This window comes from Odontesthes bonariensis, chromosome 14, assembly GCF_027942865.1.
Source record: "Odontesthes bonariensis isolate fOdoBon6 chromosome 14, fOdoBon6.hap1, whole genome shotgun sequence".
Lineage (NCBI taxonomy): Eukaryota > Metazoa > Chordata > Actinopteri > Atheriniformes > Atherinopsidae > Odontesthes > Odontesthes bonariensis.
Window position 1 is genome coordinate 2,728,792 of NC_134519.1, and position 24,550 is coordinate 2,753,341.

Below are 24,550 nucleotides of genomic sequence, written 5' to 3' on the forward strand. Positions count from 1 at the left end.
TTTAAAATTAACATTAGTATTGTTTTAAGGACATTGAACAGAGTGCCCAATGGAAGCCTGTCTGTAGCAGCAGGATGGACCAGCCAAAACAGCCAAAATGGATAGAAATGAGCTATTGTTGTGAAAATGGTCTCCTCATTTCTTATTCTTGATAAACAAGCTGGAACTGGGACTCAAGGTCTTAAATAGTGAACTGTTCCTTTAAATGTTTTTATAATTCACGGGTCATAAATGACCCATAAGACAATCTTTGTACCCTAGTGGTGTACAGCCCACATGGAAACATAAACAAAAATAAACTTTTTCTAATGATGGGGTCCCTTTAGGAAAAGTCATAGAAAGATAGTTTAAGGTATTTTTTCTACAGCTAAACATGGTCGTGGCTCACTTTTGACCTGCAAGACAACAAGGAGGGTTAATTTTGTTGGCGTTGCTTACAGCGAAAAGTTGAGCAATGTTGAGTTAAAATCGGTTGGCGAAGGAGCCAACCAATCAAATCATGCGATTTGGAACGCCGGCCACCGAACGTTGAAAACGTGGGTTAAACCCTGGAAAACTCCTGGGATGGATGATGAACCCCAGCGCTTTATAAACAGCCTGCAGCCCAGCGGCCACATCCAACACTTTATTTTTGGAGGCACAATCCTGAGCAGAGCTTACAGGGAGCGCAGGTCTAAAATAACCGGGCTTTCTTTGGCTCAGCGAGGCAGCTGACCGCCCAGCCGCCACAGATGTTTCCTCGTAAAACCGGCAGATCACCACTTCAACAGCTACTCGCCGTGACCGCTGGCCTTTAAGCCTCCGGGCTCATCAAACTGCTTCACAGGGTTCACTCGGTTTTATTTAACCCGGCGAACGCTGGCGGAGGAGCAGCGCCACGACAAACCCAAGAAACCGAAGAATCACTGGCAGCTGGCGGATTCCTCTGCGGGTTTACGGCCTCCAGCCCGGATATCTGGAATGTTTCCACACATTTATCTTCCATCAGCAGAGATTTAACCGGTTTAAAAACAGCTGCAACATCAGCAGATTGTTTCTCAGGTGAGTAACAGTCTGAGATTCTGCATCATCATCATCTTTACCAACCAACCGAGCACAAAACTAAAAATATCCAGGAGGAAAGACATCAGCAGCTGCTGCTGCCCATCAACCTGGGAAGGTTATAAGGCCGTTTCCAAACTATCTGGAGTTTCTACAGAGAGAAAGAGCTACATCTCAGACTCTGCGGGCCTCAGTTAGCATGTTAAAGGTTAAAGGTTAAAGGTCACCCCAAGGTCAGAAACCCAAGAGCTACATCTCAGACTCTGTGGGCCTCAGTTAGCATGTTCAAGGTTAAAGGTTAAAGGTCACCCCAAGGTCAGAAACCCAAGAGCTACATCTCAGACTCTGCGGGCCTCAGTTAGCATGTTAAAGGTTAAAGGTCACCCCAAGGTCAGAAACCCAAAGAGCTACATCTCAGACTCTGCGGGCCTCAGTTAGCATGTTAAAGGTTAAAGGTCACCCCAAGGTCAGAAACCCAAAGAGCTACATCTCAGACTCTGCGGGCCTCAGTTAGCATGTTAAAGGTTAAAGGTCAGATGTGAGGCCACTGCTGCTACCAGCTGTTGGATGAGGGGTTCACTTAGTTTCTCACTCACTGCTGCTACCAGCTGCTGGATCAGGGGTTCACTTAGTTTCTCACTGCTGCTACCAGCTGCTGGATCAGGGGTTCACTTAGTTTCTCACTCACTGCTGCTACCAGCTGCTGAATCAGGGGTTCACTTAGTTTCTCACTCACTGCTGCTACCAGCTGCTGGATCAGGGGTTCACTTAGTTTCTCACTCACTGCTGCTACCAGCTGCTGGATCAGGGGTTCACTTAGTTTCTCACTCACTGCTGCTACCAGCTGCTGGATCAGGGGTTCACTTAGTTTCAGGGAACAGAACAGAATCAAACAGTCAACATAAAAGCTGAAATGAGGTGATAAAAACTCTCTGAAGACTAAAAATAGTTCCAGATCGCAGCATTTCTAAAAATAACGAGCTTCCTTTTTCCTTCCTCGTTCCAACTTGAACACAAAGCAGCTCTTTTTCAGTCATTTGTCCAAAACTTTAGAGTAAAAAAAACTCTTTTTAGAGACGAGAAAGACAACCGAGCCACAACGGTTACAACAAAACATGACCTCTGACCTCTGACCACCTGAAACTTACTTTCAGCAGCGATGAGCAGAAAGGGAACAAGTTAAAGTCTGGTCAGGTTGTAATGGTCCACATCCACTCAGCTGTGCCGTAAAGCAAGTCACATGTCTGATGACATCACACGATTTAAACCATAAGCCGGACTGGAACAGATGTTTCACCGCCTGAAAACACCTGGACCGACCTGCTGCAGTCCAGATGTTTCACCGTCTGAAAACACCTGGACCGACCTGCTGCAGTCCAGATGTTTCACCGCCTGAAAACACCTGGACCGACCTGCTGCAGTCCAGATGTTTCACCGTCTGAAAACACCTGGACCGACCTGCTGAAGTCCAGATGTTTCACCGCCTGAAAACACCTGGACCGACCTGCTGCAGTCCAGATGTTTCACCGTCTGAAAACACCTGGACCGACCTGCTGCAGTCCAGATGTTTCACCGCCTGAAAACACCTGGACCGACCTGCTGCAGTCCAGATGTTTCACCGTCTGAAAACACCTGGACCGACCTGCTGAAGTCCAGATGTTTCACCGCCTGAAAACACCTGGACCGACCTGCTGCAGTCCAGATGTTTCACAGTCTGAAAACACCTGGACCGACCTGCTGCAGTCCAGATGTTTCACAGTCTGAAAACACCTGGACCGACCTGCTGAAGTCCAGATGTTTCACCGCCTGAAAACACCTGGACCGACCTGCTGCAGTCCAGATGTTTCACCGTCTGAAAACACCTGGACCGACCTGCTGCAGTCCAGATGTTTCACCGCCTGAAAACACCTGGACCGACCTGCTGCAGTCCAGATGTTTCACCGTCTGAAAACACCTGGACCGACCTGCTGAAGTCCAGATGTTTCACCGTCTGAAAACACCTGGACCGACCTGCTGCAGTCCAGATGTTTCACCGCCTGAAAACACCTGGACCGACCTGCTGCAGTCCAGATGTTTCACAGTCTGAAAACACCTGGACCGACCTGCTGCAGTCCAGATGTTTCACCGTCTGAAAACACCTGGACCGACCTGCTGAAGTCCAGATGTTTCACCGTCTGAAAACACCTGGACCGACCTGCTGCAGTCCAGATGTTTCACCGTCTGAAAACACCTGGACCGACCTGCTGCAGTCCAGATGTTTCACCGTCTGAAAACACCTGGACCGACCTGCTGCAGTCCAGATGTTTCACCGCCTGAAAACACCTGGACCGACCTGCTGCAGTCCAGATGTTTCACCGTCTGAAAACACCTGGACCGACCTGCTGCAGTCCAGATGTTTCACCGCCTGAAAACACCTGGACCGACCTGCTGCAGTCCAGATGTTTCACCGTCTGAAAACACCTGGACCGACCTGCTGCAGTCCAGATGTTTCACCGCCTGAAAACACCTGGACCGACCTGCTGCAGTCCAGATGTTTCACCGTCTGAAAACACCTGGACCGACCTGCTGCAGTCCAGATGTTTCACCGCCTGAAAACACCTGGACCGACCTGCTGCAGTCCAGATGTTTCACCGTCTGAAAACACCTGGACCGACCTGCTGCAGTCCAGATGTTTCACCGCCTGAAAACACCTGGACCGACCTGCTGCAGTCCAGATGTTTCACCTACTGAAAACACCTGGACCGACCTGCTGCAGTCCAGATGTTTCACCGCCTGAAAACACCTGGACCGACCTGCTGAAGTCCAGATGTTTCACCGTCTGAAAACTTCCTCAGTTGATTACTTATACAAGTATGGGAAAAAATGTATTACAAGTTTTAGAAATTTGTATGTTTAATTATGCAAATTAGTCATTATCTCATTAAATATGCGCACATTTTAATATATTTCCGGAAGATAGATCTGAACATATGATAAAGCCAGGTGCAAAATTCTTTTTTCATTTTGTTTACACACAGAGTGAAAAGAAAGTTACAGAGGGATTTCAGGATATCTGCTTTCATTTCCTAGGAAATCAAAATGTACTGCCCATAGCCTAAAAAACATTGATTTTCGCCATATCTTTTTATTATAATGTCACATAAATCAGGCCAAGAATGATTTATCAACAAATCCTTCTGTAAATATCTTCAGAATACTGCTTAATGTATAACTGGAAAGTTTGGTGTTAGTAGGTGCTCCATAGGCTGAGATATTGATGCTGGAAAAATACAAAAAAATGATTTTGAGAAAACGGCATTTAGAGATTTAAATAGGGGAATTCATTTTGGTAAATTTGGGCGAAACGCACTGCCGCGATTAAACAAAATGTGATGAAATAAACATTTTAATTTATGTTTTGAAATAACATAACTGGCCCAAAATCTAAAAATTGACCACTGCATGAAACGTCACTGTTTTTGCCCGCCGTGTCTCGCCTTAAATACGATGAAAAGCGTCTCCAGAAGGCTGAGAGCTCGGCACACAGTCCCATTATTCAGTGTGGAACAGTTATTTCTGACTGAACGCTGACGTCCGCTCCTAAACTCGATGGCTGTGATCACGTTAAACACTTAGTCTGACACAGGAGCTTCTGCTGTGGCCTCTAATAAAAGACCACACCTATTCAGACTGCCGTTGCTATCAGCAGCTCCCTGTGGAAAACACACAACCACACCCAGAGCAACACGAGTCATTCAGATCCCACCGACAACCTCACACTGCTGGCTCAGCTTCCTCAGATCAGAGAGGCTGCTGGAGGGCGTCCAGGGGCAGAACCCATCACTCAGGGGCAGAACCCATCACTCGGGGGCAGAACCCATCCCTCGGGGGCAGAACCCATCCCTCGGGGGCAGAACCCATCCCTCGGGGGCAGAACCCATCCCTCGGGGGCAGAACCCATCCCTCGGGGGCAGAACCCATCCCTCAGGGGCAGAACCCATCACTCGGGGGCAGAACCCATCACTCGGGGGCAGAACCCATCACTCGGGGGCAGAACCCATCCCTCGGGGGCAGAACCCATCCCTCGGGGGCAGAACCCATCACTCGGGGGCAGAACCCATCCCTCGGGGGCAGAACCCATCACTCGGGGGCAGAACCCATCCCTCGGGGGCAGAACCCATCCCTCAGGGGCAGAACCCATCCCTCGGGGGCAGAACCCATCCCTCGGGGGCAGAACCCATCCCTCGGGGGCAGCACCCATCCCTCGGGGCAGAACCCATCCCTGTAGACCCCGTTCCTGCAGACCTCAACAATGCAGAAAAATGGGAAGACCAGAGAAATCTGACTGAACACCATCAGACCTGAACTTTGGGAAAGAACCAGTTTCAGAGCAGAAAACAAACGCGTTCATTCCGTCATTCCTGCCTGTGGCCATCAAACTGTATAATTCCAGTTATTCATCTCATTATTTATTTATTTCATTACTTCACTATAACCCGGTCATGTGCAATAATAATAATAATAATAATAATAATTATTAGGTACAGAGCAGCATTGTAAATACTGTTTATTGTATATACTGAGATTTTCCTTATCTTATTCTTATATCTTATTTTTTACACTGTTAATATGGGATGGGTGTAATTTTATTTTACTGTATGGGGATGTAATTTTGCTTTATCTTTACTTTATCTTATTTTGTCTTATTGTATTATATTTATTTTGCTCTATTGTATTTCCTGACTCAATCTTTATTTCTGTAAACGAGTGCACTGCAGAAAAGGAATTTCCCACAAGCGATTAATAAAGTAATTCTGATTCAATCTGAGGACGGCGAGGTGACGGCGGCAGCTTTCCCGCTGCTTACTGTCGGGGCGGCGTGCTCAGGGATGTTTATTCCCACATGTTTAACACCCCCGAGTCTCCGGCTGAGCAGATAAAGCCCGGTTCATTACAGGTGAGCAGCTCAGTGCAGGTTAGAGGAGGGGAAACGGTCAGGTTTAACCTTTTATTGCACAAACTATAAGGTTCCACGTGCACCGATCCATCCATCAGCAGACGGTAAAATGTGCCACTTTCTGGCTGGAGCCTCAGTAAACCAACCAGCTCCAACCCGCGTCAACCCGCTCCAACCAGCTCCAACCCGCGTCAACCAGCTCCAACCAGCTCCAACACGCGCCATCCAGCTCCATCCAGCTCCAACCAGCTCCAACCCGCTCCATCCAGCTCCATCCAGCTCCAACCCGCTCCATCCAGCTCCAACACGCGCCAACCAGCTCCAACCAGCTCCAACACGCGCCAACCAGCTCCATCCAGCTCCAACACGCGCCAACCAGCTCCATCCAGCTCCAACCAGCTCCATCCCGCTCCATCCCGCTCCAACCAGCTCCAACCAGCTCCAACCCGCGCCAACCCGCGCCAACCCGCGCCAACCAGCTCCAACCAGCTCCAACCAGCGCCAACCAGCTCCAACCAGCTCCAACCAGCTCCAACCCGCGTCAACCAGCTCCATCCAGCTCCAACCAGCGCCAACCAGCTCCAACCAGCTCCAACCCGCGTCAACCCGCTCCAACCAGCTCCAACCCGCGTCAACCAGCTCCAACCAGCTCCAACACGCGCCATCCAGCTCCATCCAGCTCCAACCAGCTCCAACCCGCTCCATCCAGCTCCATCCAGCTCCAACCCGCTCCATCCAGCTCCAACACGCGCCAACCAGCTCCAACCAGCTCCAACACGCGCCAACCAGCTCCATCCAGCTCCAACACGCGCCAACCAGCTCCATCCAGCTCCAACCAGCTCCATCCCGCTCCAACCAGCTCCATCCCGCTCCAACCAGCTCCATCCAGCTCCAACCAGCTCCAACCCGCGCCAACCAGCTCCAACCAGCTCCAACCAGCGCCAACCAGCTCCAACCAGCTCCAACCCGCGTCAACCAGCTCCATCCAGCTCCAACCAGCGCCAACCAGCTCCAACCAGCTCCAACCCGCGTCAACCAGCTCCAACCCGCGTCAACCAGCTCCATCCAGCTCCAACCAGCTCCAACCCGCTCCAACCAGCTCCAACCCGCTCCAACCGCTCCAACCAGCTCCAACCCGCGTCAACAGCTCCAACCAGCTCCAACCAGCTCCAACCCGCGCCAACCCGCTCCAACACGCGCCAACCAGCTCCATCCAGCTCCAACCAGCGCCAACCAGCTCCAACCAGCTCCAACCCGCGTCAACCAGCTCCAACCCGCGTCAACCAGCTCCATCCAGCTCCAACCAGCTCCAACCCGCTCCAACCCGCGCCAACCAGCTCCAACCCGCTCCAACCAGCTCCAACCAGCTCCAACCCGCGCCAACAGCTCCAACCAGCTCCAACCTGCGCCAACCCGCTCCAACCCGCTCCAACCCGCGCCAACCCGCTCCAACCCGTGCCAACCCGCTCCAACCCGCTCCAACCAGCTCCAACCCGCGCCAACCAGCGCCAACCAGCTCCAACCCGCGCCAACCAGCTCCAACCCGCGCCAACCAGCTCCAACCCGCTCCAACCAGCGCCAACCCGCTCCAACCAGCTCCAACCCGTGCCAACCAGCTCCAACCCGCTCCAACCAGCGCCAACCAGCTCCATCCAGCTCCATCCAGCTCCATCCAGCTCCAACCAGCTCCAACCCGCGCCAACAGCTCCAACCAGCTCCAACCCGCGCCAACCCGCTCCAACCAGCTCCAACCCGCGCCAACCAGCTCCAACCCGCTCCAACCCGCGCCAACCCGCTCCAACCACGCCAACCAGCTCCAACCGCTCCAACCCACGCCAACCAGCTCCAACCAGCTCCAACCCGCTCCAACCCACGCCAACCAGCTCCAACCAGCTCCAACCCGCTCCAACCAGCTCCAACCCGCTCCAACCCGCTCCAACCCACGCCAACCAGCTCCAACTCGCGCCAACCAGCTCCAACTCGCGCCAACCAGCTCCAACCCACGCCAACCAGCTCCAACCCGCTCCAACTCTAACTAGCACAAACTATAAGGTTCCACGTGCACCGATCCATCCATCAGCAGACGGTAAAATGTGCCACTTTCTGACTAAAGTCTCAGTAAATAACTCACCTACATCATGTTGGCAAACCAAAGGAAAACTAGAAAGAGCTGTTCCTGTGAAACAGCAGTGAGGATGCTTATGAGCTGAATGGGGATAGCTGACTAAAAAAAAGCTGAAAATAGTTCAATTTCAGCAGTAAAAACTGTTGCTAAAGTATTGGTTGAAGGAATATTGTGATTTTTTGTGTACTACCAGACTTAACATTGGAGTTAGTCAGAGCATTTGAGAGGTTGATCTCGCTTAAAGGCTCATAGCTGAAATTCTGTAAATGTGAGCTCTTTAGTAGTTACATTGGCTGAAAGAGGACAGTTTTTCCTACATTTTAACGTATAATTTGTTTCTCTAAGTTAAACTGTATGAGAGTTAGAGGAATTTGTTTGAAAAAACTGAAACATTTGAAACTTATCAGCACGCACTCAACTATGTGCTAATTCATAAAAATCAAGAAGGAGCAAAATGTTCTTTTTTTTTTTTTAAACTGTCATTTCAAAATTGGCTGAAGATTTGAAGAAGCTGAAACAATTGGTAATAGCTGAATGTCTTGTGAACATTCATGTTGTGTCATGTGAACAACGAGCTGAAAGTACATGAACATAAACCCAGAATCTGAGTCAGAACCAGAGTTAGTTCAGTTCTGAGCAGCTTTAAGGTGAATATCTGCAGATGTTTCCATGGTAACAGCTGCAGAGATTCACTGGAACATGTTCCAACATGAACATAAACCCAGAATCTGAGGCAGAACCAGAGTTAGTTCAGTTCTGAGCAGCTTTAAAGTGAATATCTGCAGATGTTTCCATGGTAACAGCTGCAGAGATTCACTGAAACATGTTCCAACATGAACATAAACCCAGAATCTGAGGCAGAACCAGAGTTAGTTCAGTTCTGAGCAGCTTTAAAGTGAATATCTGCAGATGTTTCCATGGTAACAGCTGCAGAGATTCACTGAAACATGTTCCAACATGAACATAAACCCAGAATCTGAGGCAGAACCAGAGTTAGTTCAGTTCTGAGCAGCTTTAAAGTGAATATCTGCAGATGTTTCCATGGTAACAGCTGCAGAGATTCACTGAAACATGTTCCAACATGAACATAAACCCAGAATCTGAGGCAGAACCAGAGTTAGTTCAGTTCTGAGCAGCTTTAAAGTGAATATCTGCAGATGTTTCCATGGTAACAGCTGCAGCTGATTCACTGAAACATGTTCCAACATGAACATAAACCCAGAATCTGAGTCAGAACCAGAGTTAGTTCAGTTCTGAGCAGCTTTAAAGTGAATATCTGCAGATGTTTCCATGGTAACAGCTGCAGAGATTCACTGAAACATGTTCCAACATGAACATAAACCCAGAATCTGAGGCAGAACCAGAGTTAGTACAGTTCTGAGCAGCTTTAAAGTGAATATCTGTAGATGTTTCCATGGTAACAGCTGCAGAGATTCACTGAAACATGTTCCAACATGAACATAAACCCAGAATCTGAGGCAGAACCAGAGTTAGTTCAGTTCTGAGCAGCTTTAAAGTGAATATCTGCAGATGTTTCCATGGTAACAGCTGCAGAGATTCACTGAAACATGTTCCAACATGAACATAAACCCAGAATCTGAGGCAGAACCAGAGTTAGTTCAGTTCTGAGCAGCTTTAAAGTGAATATCTGCAGATGTTTCCATGGTAACAGCTGCAGAGATTCACTGAAACATGTTCCAACATGAACATAAACCCACAATCTGAGGTAGAACCAGAGTTAGTTCAGTTCTGAGCAGCTTTAAAGTGAATATCTGCAGATGTTTCCATGGTAACAGCTGCAGAGATTCACTGAAACATGTTCCAACATGAACATAAACCCAGAATCTGAGGCAGAACCAGAGTTAGTTCAGTTCTGAGCAGCTTTAAAGTGAATATCTGCAGATGTTTCCATGGTAACAGCTGCAGAGACTCACTGAAACATGTTCCAACATGAACATAAACCCAGAATCTGAGGCAGAACCAGAGTTAGTTCAGTTCTGAGCAGCTTTAAAGTGAACATCTGCAGATGTTTCCATGGTAACAGCTGCAGAGATTCACTGAAACATGTTCCAACATGAACATAAACCCAGAATCTGAGGCAGAACCAGAGTTAGTTCAGTTCTGAGCAGCTTTAAAGTGAATATCTGCAGATGTTTCCATGGTAACAGCTGCAGAGATTCACTGAAACATGTTCCAACATGAACATAAACCCAGAATCTGAGGCAGAACCAGAGTTAGTTCAGTTCTGAGCAGCTTTAAAGTGAATATCTGCAGATGTTTCCATGGTAACAGCTGCAGAGAGTCACTGAAACATGTTCCAACATGAACATAAACCCAGAATCTGAGTCAGAAGCAGAGTTAGTTCAGTTCTGAGCAGCTTTAAAGTGAATATCTGCAGATGTTTCCATGGTAACAGCTGCAGAGATTCACTGAAACATGTTCCAACATGAACATAAACCCACAATCTGAGGTAGAACCAGAGTTAGTTCAGTTCTGAGCAGCTTTAAAGTGAATATCTGCAGATGTTTCCATGGTAACAGCTGCAGAGATTCACTGAAACATGTTCCAACATGAACATAAACCCAGAATCTGAGGCAGAACCAGAGTTAGTTCAGTTCTGAGCAGCTTTAAAGTGAATATCTGCAGATGTTTCCATGGTAACAGCTGCAGAGATTCACTGGAACATGTTCCAACATGAACATAAACCCAGAATCTTAATTCAGTGTTTTTTTGTTTTATTTTGTGTTTATTCTGTTTTATTTATTTTTTTCTGTTTCTTTTTGTTTTTTTTGTTTTATTTGGTGACTTTGGGTCACTAGACTAGGTTGTCTGTTCTGTGTGGACACAACACTGGTTCATCCCTTGAGTTAGGAGCCTTTTAAGTGGCTTAATGAAGAAAAAACACATTCCTCTGAAGATGCTCAGGTACAAGGACTGAATGAGGGAAGAAGCAGAAAATGTCCAAAGAAAAGCTCTGAAAGAGCTCCAGGAAGCTGCAGAACTGCTGATCGGGACACTTTAAAGGTTCCAGGTGAGTTCAGGTGCAGCTCAGAGGCGGTTCAGCTGGTTTACAGACCCTTCAGAGAGGGATTACATCTCCCTGCTGGAGCAGCTGGGAGCTCCCAGGAGGCTCTGGAGGAAGTTTGTGCAGACGGGCGTCTCTGCTTCCTGCTTCTTTCTGTTATTTTTAAGACGGACGGAATAATTTGGCGTTCTAAGGAAACATGCAAACATGGCGAAGTGCCGACCTTTGGCTCCTGAAATAAAGAACCTGCGGCTGAAAATCTTCAGGGCGGAGAAGTGAAAGTCGATTTATCTGACACCATCTGCCAGAGGAATCAGGCCAGTGTGAACGGAGAGAAAGCAGGAAAGCAGCGAGGCTGGCGGCGCCGGGTGGATTATAGGCTGGGGGTAATCATCGTGTCCTCGGAGGGATTACACCGGCCTCCGCCTGCTGCACACATCTCATTATTACACCGGCCTCCGCCTGCTGCACACATCTCATTATTACACCGGCCTCCGCCTGCTGCACACATCTCATTATTACACCGGCCTCCGCCTGCTGCACACATCTCATTATTACACCGGCCTCCGCCTGCTGCACACATCTCACTTTGGGGGAGCTGGCAGATTGGAAATCTATTTTTCATCTCTGACATTCGGCCGCTGAGACGACAGGGTGAGCGTGACAAGCGCACCCGGCCCGGGACGCACGGGTGGTCCGGTTAAAGCGGGGGGAGCCCGAGTTGGAGATTATTTAAAGTCGTGAGTCGCGGCAGCAGCCAGCCAGCGGCAGGCCAGCAGCGGCGGCCGGCAGCGGCAGCCGGCAGCAGCAGCCAGCCAGCGGCAGCCAGCGGCAGGCCGGCAGCAGCAGCAGCCAGCCAGCAGCGGCAGCCGGCAGCAGCAGCCAGCCAGCAGCAGCCAGCGGCAGGCCGGCAGCAGCAGCAGCCAGCCAGCGGCAGCCAGCAGCGGCAGGCCGGCAGCAGCAGCCAGCCAGCGGCAGCCAGCCAGCCAGCAGCAGCCAGCGGCAGGCCGGCAGCAGCAGCAGCGGCAGCCAGCAGCGGCAGCCAGCAGCAGCCAGCCAGCCAGCGGCAGGCCGGCAGGCCGGCAGCGGCGGCAGCCAGCCAGCCGCAGCAGCCAGCCAGTCGCAGCAGCCAGCCAGCCGCAGCAGCCAGCCAGCCAGCCGCAGCCCAACTAGCTCTAACCAGCTCCAACTAGCTCCAAGCAACTCTAACCAGCTCCAACCAACTCTAACCAGCTCCAACTAGCTCCAAGCAACTCTAACCAGCTCCAACCAGCTCCAACCCACTCTAACCAGCTCCAACTAGCTCCAAGCCTCCAACCAACTATAACCAGCTCCATCTCTAACCAACTCTAACCAGCTCTAACCCACTCTAACCAACTCTAACCCACTCTAACCAGCAAAATGAACAAACAGCGGGCCTAAACCAGAAATTGTGGAACTCCGCCCACATGTATTTAACGGCCGTATCTTCTGATTGACAGCTCTCTGAGCCAATAGGAGCCTTGTGTGGTGTCCCGTCCCTCTTCTGCCTGAAGTCAACTTGTTGAGTTCTGATCAAACTGTTCACCTTTACTCCCACAGCAACAACAGCCGGGGTTAGGGGCAGATTCCAGTTGCCCCAGTGGGGGGGGAGCAGCTGCTGGGCTGGGTTAGGGTTAGATCCCAGCAAGATGGGAAGCCTTTCTGAGGTGTGAGGCAGGAAGATGAGGAAACGGGTCACTGAGCTCACACCTTAATCTATAAGTGATGAAGATGCTGAGAGGCAAACTGAACCCGAGCAGAAACTGAGCATCTTATTCGCTTCACCTGGTTTAACTGGTTCAGTCGGATACAAACGCTTTTCTTCTTTAAAATGGACGGATGAAGCCAGCTTCTGGTGGAAATGTTCTGCTGTCAGCTGCACTGAGGAGCATGCATCTTCCATCCAGCAGCAGCCTCAGAGGATATCAGAGCCCAGTGGATAAACTCTATCTGAGGCTAATGTTCCAGCAGAGTTAGCTACAGACTGTGGATGAACTCTATCTGAGGCTAATGTTCCAGCAGAGTTAGCTAAAGACTGTGGATAAACTCCATCTGAGGCTAATGTTCCAGCAGAGTTAGCTAAAGACTGTGGCTAAACTCCATCTGAGGCTAATGTTCCAGCAGAGTTAGCTAAAGACTGTGGCTAAACTCCATCTGAGGCTAATGTTCCAGCAGAGTTAGCTAAAGACTGTGGCTAAACTCCATCTGAGGCTAATGCTCCAGCAGAGTTAGCTAAAGACTGTAGATGAACTCTGAGGCTAATGTTCCAGCAGAGTTAGCTAAAGACTGTGGATAAACTCCATCTGAGGCTAATGTTCCAGCAGAGTTAGCTACAGACTGTGGATGAATTCTATCTGAGGCTAATGTTCCAGCAGAGTTAGCTACAGACTGTGGATGAACTCCATCTGAGGCTAATGTTCCAGCAGAGTTAGCTACAGACTGTGGATGAACTCCATCTGAGGCTAATGTTCCAGCAGAGTTAGCTACAGACTGTGGATGTGTAGCAGCCACTTTTCATCCCACTGTTTTAACAACTTGGTCCAGTTCAACGCTGGACTCAAGAAGCTGAGCCACAAAGAGGGATCAGTTCCAACTCTCAGAGCCTGAACTTCAGAGCAGGGAAATGGAAGCATCTGAGAAATAACTCCTCCTGGTTTATTTATTGAGTTATTTTCTCCTTTAGCAGCAGCTAACGCTAACAGCTTAGCTAATGAAGGTGACGTACACCAGCTTCTAAAGAGTTATTGCTGTTCCTTTAGCGGCAGCTAATGCTAACAGCTTAGCTAATGAAGGTGACGTACACCAGCTTCTAAGGAGTTATTGCTGTTCCTTTAGCAGCAGCTAACGCTAACAGCTTAGCTAATGAAGGTGACGTACAGCAGCTTCTAAGGAGTTATTGCTGTTCCTTTAGCTGCAGCTAACGCTAACAGCTTAGCTAATGAAGATGACGTACACCAGCTTCTAAGGAGTTATTGCTGTTCCTTTAGCTGCAGCTAACGCTAACAGCTTAGCTAATGAAGATGACGTACACCAGCTTCTAAGGAGTTATTGCTGTTCCTTTAGCTGCAGCTAACGCTAACAGCTTAGCTAATGAAGATGACGTACACCAGCTTCTAAGGAGTTATTGCTGTTCCTTTAGCAGCAGCTAACGCTAACACCTTAGCTAATGAAGGTGACGTACACCAGCTTCTAAGGAGTTATTGCTGTTCCTTTAGCAGCAGCTAACGCTAACAGCTTAGCTAATGAAGATGACGTACACCAGCTTCTAAGGAGTTATTGCTGCTCCTTTAGCAGCAGCTAATGCTAACAGCTAACGCTAACAGCTTAGCTAATGAAGGTGACGTACACCAGCTTCTAAGTAGTTATTGCTGCTCCTTTAGCAGCAGCTAATGCTAACAGCTAACGCTAACAGCTTAGCTAATGAAGGTGACGTACACCAGCTTCTAAGGAGTTATTGCTGCTCCTTTAGCAGCAGCTAACGCTAACACCTTAGCTAATGAAGGTGACGTACACCAGCTTCTAAGGAGTTATTGCTGTTCCTTTAGCAGCAGCTAACGCTAACAGCTTAGCTAATGAAGATGACGTACACCAGCTTCTAAGGAGTTATTGCTGTTCCTTTAGCAGCAGCTAACACTAACAGCTTAGCTAATGAAGATGACGTACACCAGCTTCTAAGTAGTTATTGCTGTTCCTTTAGCAGCAGCTAACGCTAACAGCTTAGCTAATGAAGATGACGTACACCAGCTTCTAAGTAGTTATTGCTGCTCCTTTAGCAGCAGCTAATGCTAACAGCTAACGCTAACAGCTTAGCTAATGAAGGTGACGTACACCAGCTTCTAAGGAGTTATTGCTGCTCCTTTAGCAGCAGCTAATGCTAACAGCTAACGCTAACAGCTTAGCTAATGAAGATGACGTACACCAGCTTCTAAGTAGTTATTGCTGCTCCTTTAGCAGCAGCTAATGCTAACAGCTAACGCTAACAGCTTAGCTAATGAAGATGACGTACACCAGCTTCTAAGTAGTTATTGCTGCTCCTTTAGCAGCAGCTAATGCTAACAGCTAACGCTAACAGCTTAGCTAATGAAGATGACGTACACCAGCTTCTAAGTAGTTATTGCTGCTCCTTTAGCAGCAGCTAATGCTAACAGCTAACGCTAACAGCTTAGCTAATGATGATGACGTACACCAGCTTCTAAGGTGTTATTGCTGCTCCTTTCTGAAAGATGAACATCATTGTTCCCACTTTACTTTGTTAGCTGAAGCTTTCTAGCTGAACGGTTCCGTTCTGTAACTCAGTGTTTCCCAACCGGGGGTACGCGTACCCCAAGTGGTACGCGGAGGTACTGAAGGGGGTACGCGGCGCACAGGGAGTTTTTTATTTTATTTATTAAGGCGTCACACTTTTATGGACGACTGTTTATGAAGGAGACTCCAGTTTTTATATATTTATATTTCAAGAAAATGTTTTTTATTCTTATGTTGAATTAAACTGAGGTTAAAAAAAAGAGAGAAAGCCTGAGAATTTTATGTTCAAGTTAAGGATATTAAATAAAATGATTTTCATGTAATAACCACTGTGTTGCTCTACTTTTGGAGAATCATCGCACGCGTTGTATGTTTGAGGGGGTACTCAGGCCAAAAAAGGTCGGGAAACACTGCTGTAACTCATCAACCGGCAGCTGTGTGGATAAGGTGTGTTTCCAACACAACACCGGCCCTCTCCTCACTCTCTGTGTGCTAACGTTACATTATCGGCATGTTTCTGATAAAGATGGAGGTGTCCCAGTACAACTGTTTAATGAGGTTAATGTATCCAAAGTGTTTAAAGGCAGTAATTACGGTACACATGCATTACTACATCTGCAGCTTGGTCCATCACTGCTGATGAGAAAGCATTGTTTGCTAGCATCTGCTGCTAGCTTACAGCTACATGCTAACCTGTTTCCCTCTGGGATCCACAGAGGAACTATCTGTATCTGTATGCAGCGCTGGAGGGTTTCTGGGGAAAACAGGAAACCGTTTCAGAAACGTTTACAAATCAAATAAAGAATGTGGAGTAATTAGGAGGGGAGTGTAACTCCTTCACAAGCTGATGATTCAGTCAAATGAGTTTAAACTCTGCAATAAAACCTGCTGCCACGTTGGTCGCAGCCTTCGGTAACACAAGCGCTTCAGGACATTTTTAAAGAAAGAAGCTTTGGGTTTTATCTGGTGACTCTTTCGTTCACTCCTGGGAATCCCAAACCTGTCCGACCACATTCCTGCTGCTTCGGTTAGGCCCTGCAGCCGTTTGCCTGAGCACCGTTAGCTCGGCTTCTGATCCACAAACACACCGACATGTTTCACTGCATCCTGCTCAGATGAGCGTTTCACTGGCTGCACGATGAAGAGGGAGAAAGGCCAAAGTCGAGCTCATATTCTCCCTGTTTACAAGTTAAACTGAGCACCAATAAAGAGCCAACATGGCTGATCCGGGTTGTAGCACTTGTTTTAAACATGTGCGAGGCACAGGGTGGCCGTGCCACTGCCATTTATAACAAACATCTTGCATACAACACTGAGCTATTCAAATAATCCACAGATTTTAACTTTAAACATGCATGTAGATGGCACAATGAATCCTCAAAGCATCTGTGGACGGCACACGTCTGCACACAATTAGTGCGAAAAAAACTGAAAAAAAAAAAAATATTATAAATCTTTGGTTGATTAGACTCTCATCAACCAAAGATTTCGCACCCCCCCTGCAGTACCCCCGCGGACCCCCTGTTGAAGACCTCTGAGGTAATCTATAGATTATTCAATCGATTGATCGCAGAAGAAATAATTTACCAATTGTCCAGCACAATAAACACAAGTTGCTACTGTGGTCAGATTGTTCAGTTTTACAGTGAGATTCACACTCTGTCCATCAATCAGAGAGAACGAACGAACGAATCGCTCGGAGCGAACAGACGGATGCGATCAGTGGACACAGAACTACCCACAAGCCTCAGGGTGAAACATCCCAAACTTTAGAGCCGTCCTCAGATCTGTTCCTTAAATCTAAAAATAAATCCTTCAGCATCAGTTCAGAGAGCTCCAACACAACGATCATAGAACTGAACCAGAGAGCTCCAACACAACGATCATAGAACTGAACCAGAGAGCTCCAACACAACGATCATAGAACTGAACCAGAGAGCTCCAACACAACGATCATAGAACTGAACCAGAGAGCTCCAACACAACGATCATAGAACTGAACCAGAGAGCTCCAACACAACGATCATAGAACTGAACCAGAGCGGTCCAACACAACGATCATAGAACTGAACCAGAGAGCTCCAACACAACGATCATAGAACTGAACCAGAGAGCTCCAACACAACGATCATAGAACTGAACCAAAGAGCTCCAACACAACGATCATAGAACTGAACGTCTCTGAACCAGAGAGCTCCAACACTACAATCATAGAACTGAACCAGAGAGCTCCAACACAACGATCATAGAACTGAACGTCTCTGAACCAGAGAGCTCCAACACAACGATCATAGAACTGAACCAAAGAGCTCCAACACAACGATCATAGAACTGAACCAGAGAGCTCCAACACAACGATCATAGAACTGAACCAGAGAGCTCCAACACAACGATCATAGAACTGAACGTCTCTGAACCAGAGAGCTCCAACACAACGATCATAGAACTGAACCAGAGAGCTAAAACACAACGATCATAGAACTGAACCAGAGAGCTCCAACACAACGATCATAGAACTGAACCAGAGAGCTCCGACACAACGATCATAGAACTGAACCAAAGAGCTCCAACACAACGATCATAGAACTGAACCAGAGAGCTCCAACACAACGATCATAGAACTGAACCAAAGAGCTCCAACACAACGATCATAGAACTGAACCAGAGAGCTCCAACACAACAATCATAGAACTGAACGTCTCTGAACCAGAGAGCTCCAACACCACAATCATAGAACTGAACCAGAGAGCTCCAACACAACGATCATAGAACTGAACCAGAGAGCTCCAACACAACGATCATAGAACTGAACCAGAGAGCTCCAACACCACGATCATAGAACTGAACCAGAGAGCTCCAACACAACGATCATAGAACTGAACCAGAGAGCTCCAACACAACGATCATAGAACTGAACCAAAGAGCTCCAACGCAACGATCATAGAACTGAACCAGAGAGCTCCAACGCAACAATCATAGAACTGAACCAGAGAGCTCCAACACAACGATCATAGAACTGAACCAAAGAGCTCCAACACAACGATCATAGAACTGAACCAGAGAGCTCCAACACAACGATCATAGAACTGAACCAGAGAGCTCCAACACAATGATCATAGAACTGAACGTCTCTGAACCAGAGAGCTCCAACACAACGATCATAGAACTGAACCAGAGAGCTCCAACACAACGATCATAGAACTGAACCAGAGAGCTCCAACACAACGATCATAGAACTGAACCAGAGAGCTCCAACACAACGATCATAGAACTGAACGTCTCTGAACCAGAGAGCTCCAACACAACGATCATAGAACTGAACCAAAGAGCTCCAACACAACGATCATAGAACTGAACCAGAGAGCTCCAACACAACGATCATAGAACTGAACCAGAGAGCTCCAACACAACGATCATAGAACTGAACCAGAGAGCTCCAACACAACGATCATAGAACTGAACCAGAGAGCTCCAACACAACGATCATAGAACTGAACGTCTCTGAACCAGAGAGCTCCAACACAACGATCATAGAACTGAACCAGAGAGCTCCAACACAACGATCATAGAACTGAACCAGAGAGCTCCAACACAACGATCATAGAACTGAACCAGAGAGCTCCAACACAACGATCATAGAACTGAACGTCTCTGAACCAGAGAGCTCCAACACAACGATCATAGAACTGAACCAGAGAGCTCCAACACAACGATCATAGAACTGAACCAGAGAGCTCCAACACAACGATCATAGAACTGAACGTCTCTGAACCAGAGAGCTCCAACACAACGATCATAGAACTGAACGTCTCTGAACCAGAGAGCTCCAACACCACGATCATAGAACTGAACCAGAGAGCTCCAACACAATGATCATAGAACTGAACCAGAGAGCTCCAACACAACGATCATAGAACTGAACCAGAGAGCTCCAACACAACGATCATAGAACTGAACCAAAGAGCTCCAACACAACGATCATAGAACTGAACCAGAGAGCTCCAACACAACGATCATAGAACTGAACCAGAGAGCTCCAACACAACGATCATAGAACTGAACCAGAGAGCTCCAACACAACGATCATAGAACTGAACGTCTCTGAACCAGAGAGCTCCGACACAACGATCATAGAACTGAACCAGAGAGCTGCAACACAACGATCATAGAACTGAACCAGAGAGCTCCAACACAACGATCATAGAACTGAACCAGAGAGCTCCAACACAACGATCATAGAACTGAACCAGAGAGCTCCAACACAACGATCATAGAACTGAACGTCTCTGAACCAGAGAGCTCCAACACAACGATCATAGAACTGAACCAGAGAGCTGCAACACAACGATCATAGAACTGAACCAGAGAGCTAAAACACAACGATCATAGAACTGAACCAGAGAGCTCCGACACAACGATCATAGAACTGAACCAGAGAGCTGCAACACAACGATCATAGAACTGAACCAGAGAGCTAAAACACAACGATCATAGAACTGAACGTATCTGAACCAGAGGGCTCCAACACAACGATCATAGAACTGAACCAGAGAGCTCCAACACAACGATCATAGAACTGAACCAGAGAGCTCCAACACAACAATCATAGAACTGAACCAGAGAGCTCCAACACAACGATCATAGAACTGAACCAGAGAGCTCCAACACAACGATCATAGAACTGAACGTCTCTGAACCAGAGAGCTCCAACACAACGATCATAGAACTGAACCAGAGAGCTAAAACACAACGATCATAGAACTGAACCAGAGAGCTCCAACACAACGATCATAGAACTGAACCAGAGAGCTCCAACACAACAATCATAGAACTGAACCAGAGAGCTCCAACACAACGATCATAGAACTGAACCAGAGAGCTCCAACACAACGATCATAGAACTGAACCAAAGAGCTCCAACACAACGATCATAGAACTGAACCAAAGAGCTCCAACACAACGATCATAAAACTGAACCAGAGAGCTCCAACACAACGATCATAGAACTGAACCAGAGAGCTCCAACACCACGATCATAGAACTGAACCAAAGAGCTCCAACACAACGATCATAGAACTGAACCAAAGAGCTCCAACACAACGATCATAGAACTGAACCAGAGAGCTCCAACACAACGATCATAGAACTGAACCAAAGAGCTCCAACACAACGATCATAGAACTGAACCAGAGAGCTCCAACACAACGATCATAGAACTGAACCAGAGAGCTCCAACACAACGATCATAGAACTGAACAGCGAGTCAGAGTTCTGACAACCAAACCAGACAAACCCAAGTCCATGTTGGGGTGAATTTAATCATTCCGCCCCGTCTGTTCACAGCAAACAAACGGCCACAGACTTTACGACTTCTCGCCCCGCTGAGACCAACAGATGAAGCAAAGAGGAGGAACAGGACGAGGTCAGCAGCACAAACCAGCTCTGCTTTGGTCCTCTGATCTTAAATAAATCCTCCCCGATCTGATCAATATGAACCAACGCGTCGGCTGTGATCCAGCAGTCGTTGGGCTGCTGTTCCCGTGTTCTCACAGTTCAGCGTCTTATTACAGTCACAACGGGTCCTGACCGATAAACACGAGCAGCATCAGGTCCGCATTAAAGTAACTAAGCCACTTTTTAAAGGAGTCATCAGTAATCGGATTACTTTTTAAAAAAGGTAACTATGCCATCACTGCTCATGGCCGAAACAAAATATCGATACTTATCGCAGTATCGATCAAATTGCTCAGCCCGAGTTACAGCATTACTACCGCCATCTTACAGGCTTTTTAACAGTGACTGCTGAGTTCTTCTCAAATTGATTTTTATTTATTTATTTAGTCATTTATTATTATTATTATTATTATTAGTTAGTAGTAGGCAAGGGCAAGGCAATTTTATTTATAGAGCACAATTCGTACACAAGGCAATTCAAAGTGCTTCACAGCTACATAAGATCACAATAAAAATTTAAAAAAATGAAAAAAACAATTAAAAATAATCATTAATTAATTAATTTAAAAGTGAAGAGTGCAGATAAAATACTTTCAGGTATCATATGCACAGCTACATAGAACTGTTTTCAGCCTGGATTTAAACATTGTCAGTAGTATTTTTATTAGAATTTGTATTATTATTGTGTTTGTTGTTAATATACAATCATTGTAAATATTAATCATTTTTTTGAGCAACTTGACCAATTTGAATTTCCCCCATTGGGGGATGAATAAAGTATTTTTCTATTCTTCTATCTGAATCCTCTGCAGCGACAGTCATGAATGCTGTTTGCAAACACAGTTACATGAAGCCAGCCCCTGGTTCTGGATTACACCGTGTTCGGGTCGCCTGTGGATCACAGGGGCCAGCCTACCTATGAGAGCCTGGAAGAGGTTGCTCTGGAAGATGTCGATGACCCTCTGGATGGAGTGCCGGAGCTGCCGATCCTCGGCGTGGTTCAGCTTGGCCCGGTACTCCTCCAGCAGCAGCAGAGCCCGCTGAGCGTCTGGGAGACAGAAGAGGAGGAAGCAGAAGGTGAGCCGGGGATACGACAGCATCGCATCAGCATCGCATCAGCAGCTAGAACTCCTGAAAGTGCTGAAAACGCCACCTGCACCAGCTAAATGCAGACACCACAGAGCTGGAGAACACCGTAAACTCCCAAATATAGAAACATTTCAGGCTGTGGGCAGCTTTCAGGTCAGTATAAACCAGAGATGGGACCAAGTCACACATGTGCAAGTCTCAATTAAGTCTCAAGTCTTAGCTTTCAAGTCCCAAGTAATTTTTTCTTGGGCAACTCACCTTATTATTGCAGTTTTACCTGCAGAATCTGATCTTAATAAAGTGAAAACACAAAGATATAAGTAACTGTCAGTAAACATCATTGGCCAATGTGTCCAACCTGTCCACCCCGTATCATATCAAGCTAACGTTAGCTAACTACCGGCTAGGCTAACAGGATAATATTAGCTAATTTGACAGCACTTACTGGTCAGAATGGATCTTCAAATGACGAACAAAGTTGGAAGTTATGCTAGATGCTTAACACTTAAGTCATTGAGTCTCAAGTCTTTTATTTTTTGTCAAGTCAAGTCACAAGTCATCAGAACAGCAACTTGAGTCGAGTCCAAGTCACAGTGACTTGAGTCCCCATCTCTGGTATAAATACAGTCAGGTGGATATAAGGCAGCTTTCAGGTCAGTATAAATCAGAGATGGGGACTCGAGTCGCTGTGGCTTGGACTCGAGTCGCTGTTTTGATGACTTGTGACAAAAAATAAAAGACTCTAGACTCGACTCAGACTTGGAAGTTAAAGACTCGGCACTTGACTTGACTTGAGACACGATGACTTGAATGACTTGAGAGTTATTCAGTTCATGTTTTCAGTTTGAATATAAAACTAATAAATTAATTTAAAAAATAACATGGATTACCCGGTAGGAGCGCAGGCTGAGAATGGTGTCATGATTGGATCCCTACCCTGTCAGTCAGCCATGCCCTCTCTGCATACCTTAGTGTTTATTGGAGAGAATAAACTCATAACAGCTCAGTGCAAGACATGCGGCATCAACATCTCAGACAGCCAGACGACAACTTCCAACTTTGTTCGTCATTTGAAGATCCATTCTGACCAGTAAGTGTTCGTCAAATTAGCTAATATTATCCCGTTAGCCTAGTCGGTAGTTAGCTAACGTTAGCTTGATATGATACGGGGTGGACAGGTTGGACACATTGGCCAATGATGTTTACTGACAGTTACTTATATCTTTGTGTTTTCACTTCATTAAGATCAGATTCTGCAGGTAAAACTGCAATAATAAGGTGACTTTGATTTCCCCAAGAAAAAATTACTTGAGACTTGAAAGCTAAGACTTGGGACTTGCACATGTGTGACTTGGTCCCATCTCTAGTATAAATACAGTCAGCTGAATATAAGACAGTTTTTCCACCAGAGACGTGCAGAAATGTCCGTAAATCGGGCTCAGCGGAGGTGAAGCAGGAGCTCACGTTTTTCTAACAAGGCGTCAAACTTTCCGTTTCTGCTGCCAAGGAGACAACCGGCGGTCGATTAGGCTGAAATCACAAAGCGATGACTCCAGATTTAAGTCGATTAAATGAGTTGGATAATCCGTTATGACTTTTATAAGGATGAGCTGGGCTGCAGCTAACCGTGACCCTCCATGCGGATTAATCTGATCATCGTTCAGATACTCAAACACATGTGGAGACACAAACGCTTGTTCGGCTGTTTAAAGGGACTCATCACCAGGTCAGATTCAGGTTTGTGGAGCATCCGAACTTCTGAATCTGAATGTAATCCGACGACAAAATGAATAAAATGCTTAAAATAAAACTAGTCCAGGATGAATATGAGATGGATTCATTAAAAGTGCAACCTGCAGGCAGTCTTATAAACAAAGTTTAGACTTAATATTTAAAAATGGAAGATTTTCTCAAGATCACACGTTAATGAATAAGTCATATGAAGATAAAAGGCTCGTTTTCCCCAGAAAACAGGTTGTTATTCTGTCATTTTCTGCCATAAACCCATCGTTTTATGCAACTCTTTGTCGGAGAGTTTCTGTTAAACTACTTTTATTCCCATTTTCTGCTCCGAGTTTAGTTAAATGAGGATTTTAGCAGTTTTATTTAGCTCAGAAGTCAAAGTTTGGACATAAGCAGCAGAGTTATGTTCACGTAAAAGTGGAATAAAAAGTTCCCAGTGTTGATTAAATGAATCAGGATGATCATTTTGGCCATAAACATGCAGCCTTTAGCCGTCAGTTCATCAACTTTTCAGGAGGCGTTGAAACAAATCTGAAGAGATTTTTATAAAAACCTCAAACAGAAACGTGAATCCGACTCATTTCCATTGGTTACAGTGAATGTGTCACCAGAGGGGGCGCTATAGGCTACGTTGTTAGTGGCTGTAATTCAGTAGAAGAAGTTGTTCTAACAGGAAACGAAGCCGGAGGAGGAAAAAACAACAACTGTGGTGGACATCCAGAGGAAAATGCAGAGCGCTCTTCTTAAAGGACACACTTTCATCTCTGGGAACATCCAGGATATTAAATCACATCTGGGAACATCTGGGTTATTTAAATCACATCTGGGAACATCTGGGTTATTTAAATCACATCTGGGAACATCTGGGTTA

At 46.7% G+C, this 24,550-nt stretch overlaps 1 protein-coding gene across 13 annotated transcripts in view; it reads right to left on the reverse strand.

Moving 5' to 3' along the window:
- dlg1b (discs large MAGUK scaffold protein 1b) overlaps nt 1-24,550 on the reverse strand; it is a 134,459-nt gene that overhangs the window by 104,920 nt on the left and 4,989 nt on the right. For all 13 annotated transcript variants that reach the window (XM_075482515.1, XM_075482513.1, XM_075482520.1 and 10 more), the window contains exon 2: nt 21,764-21,895. In XM_075482515.1, coding sequence (XP_075338630.1) covers nt 21,764-21,895 — 132 coding nt within the window. The remainder of the gene's footprint in view (nt 1-21,763; nt 21,896-24,550) is intronic.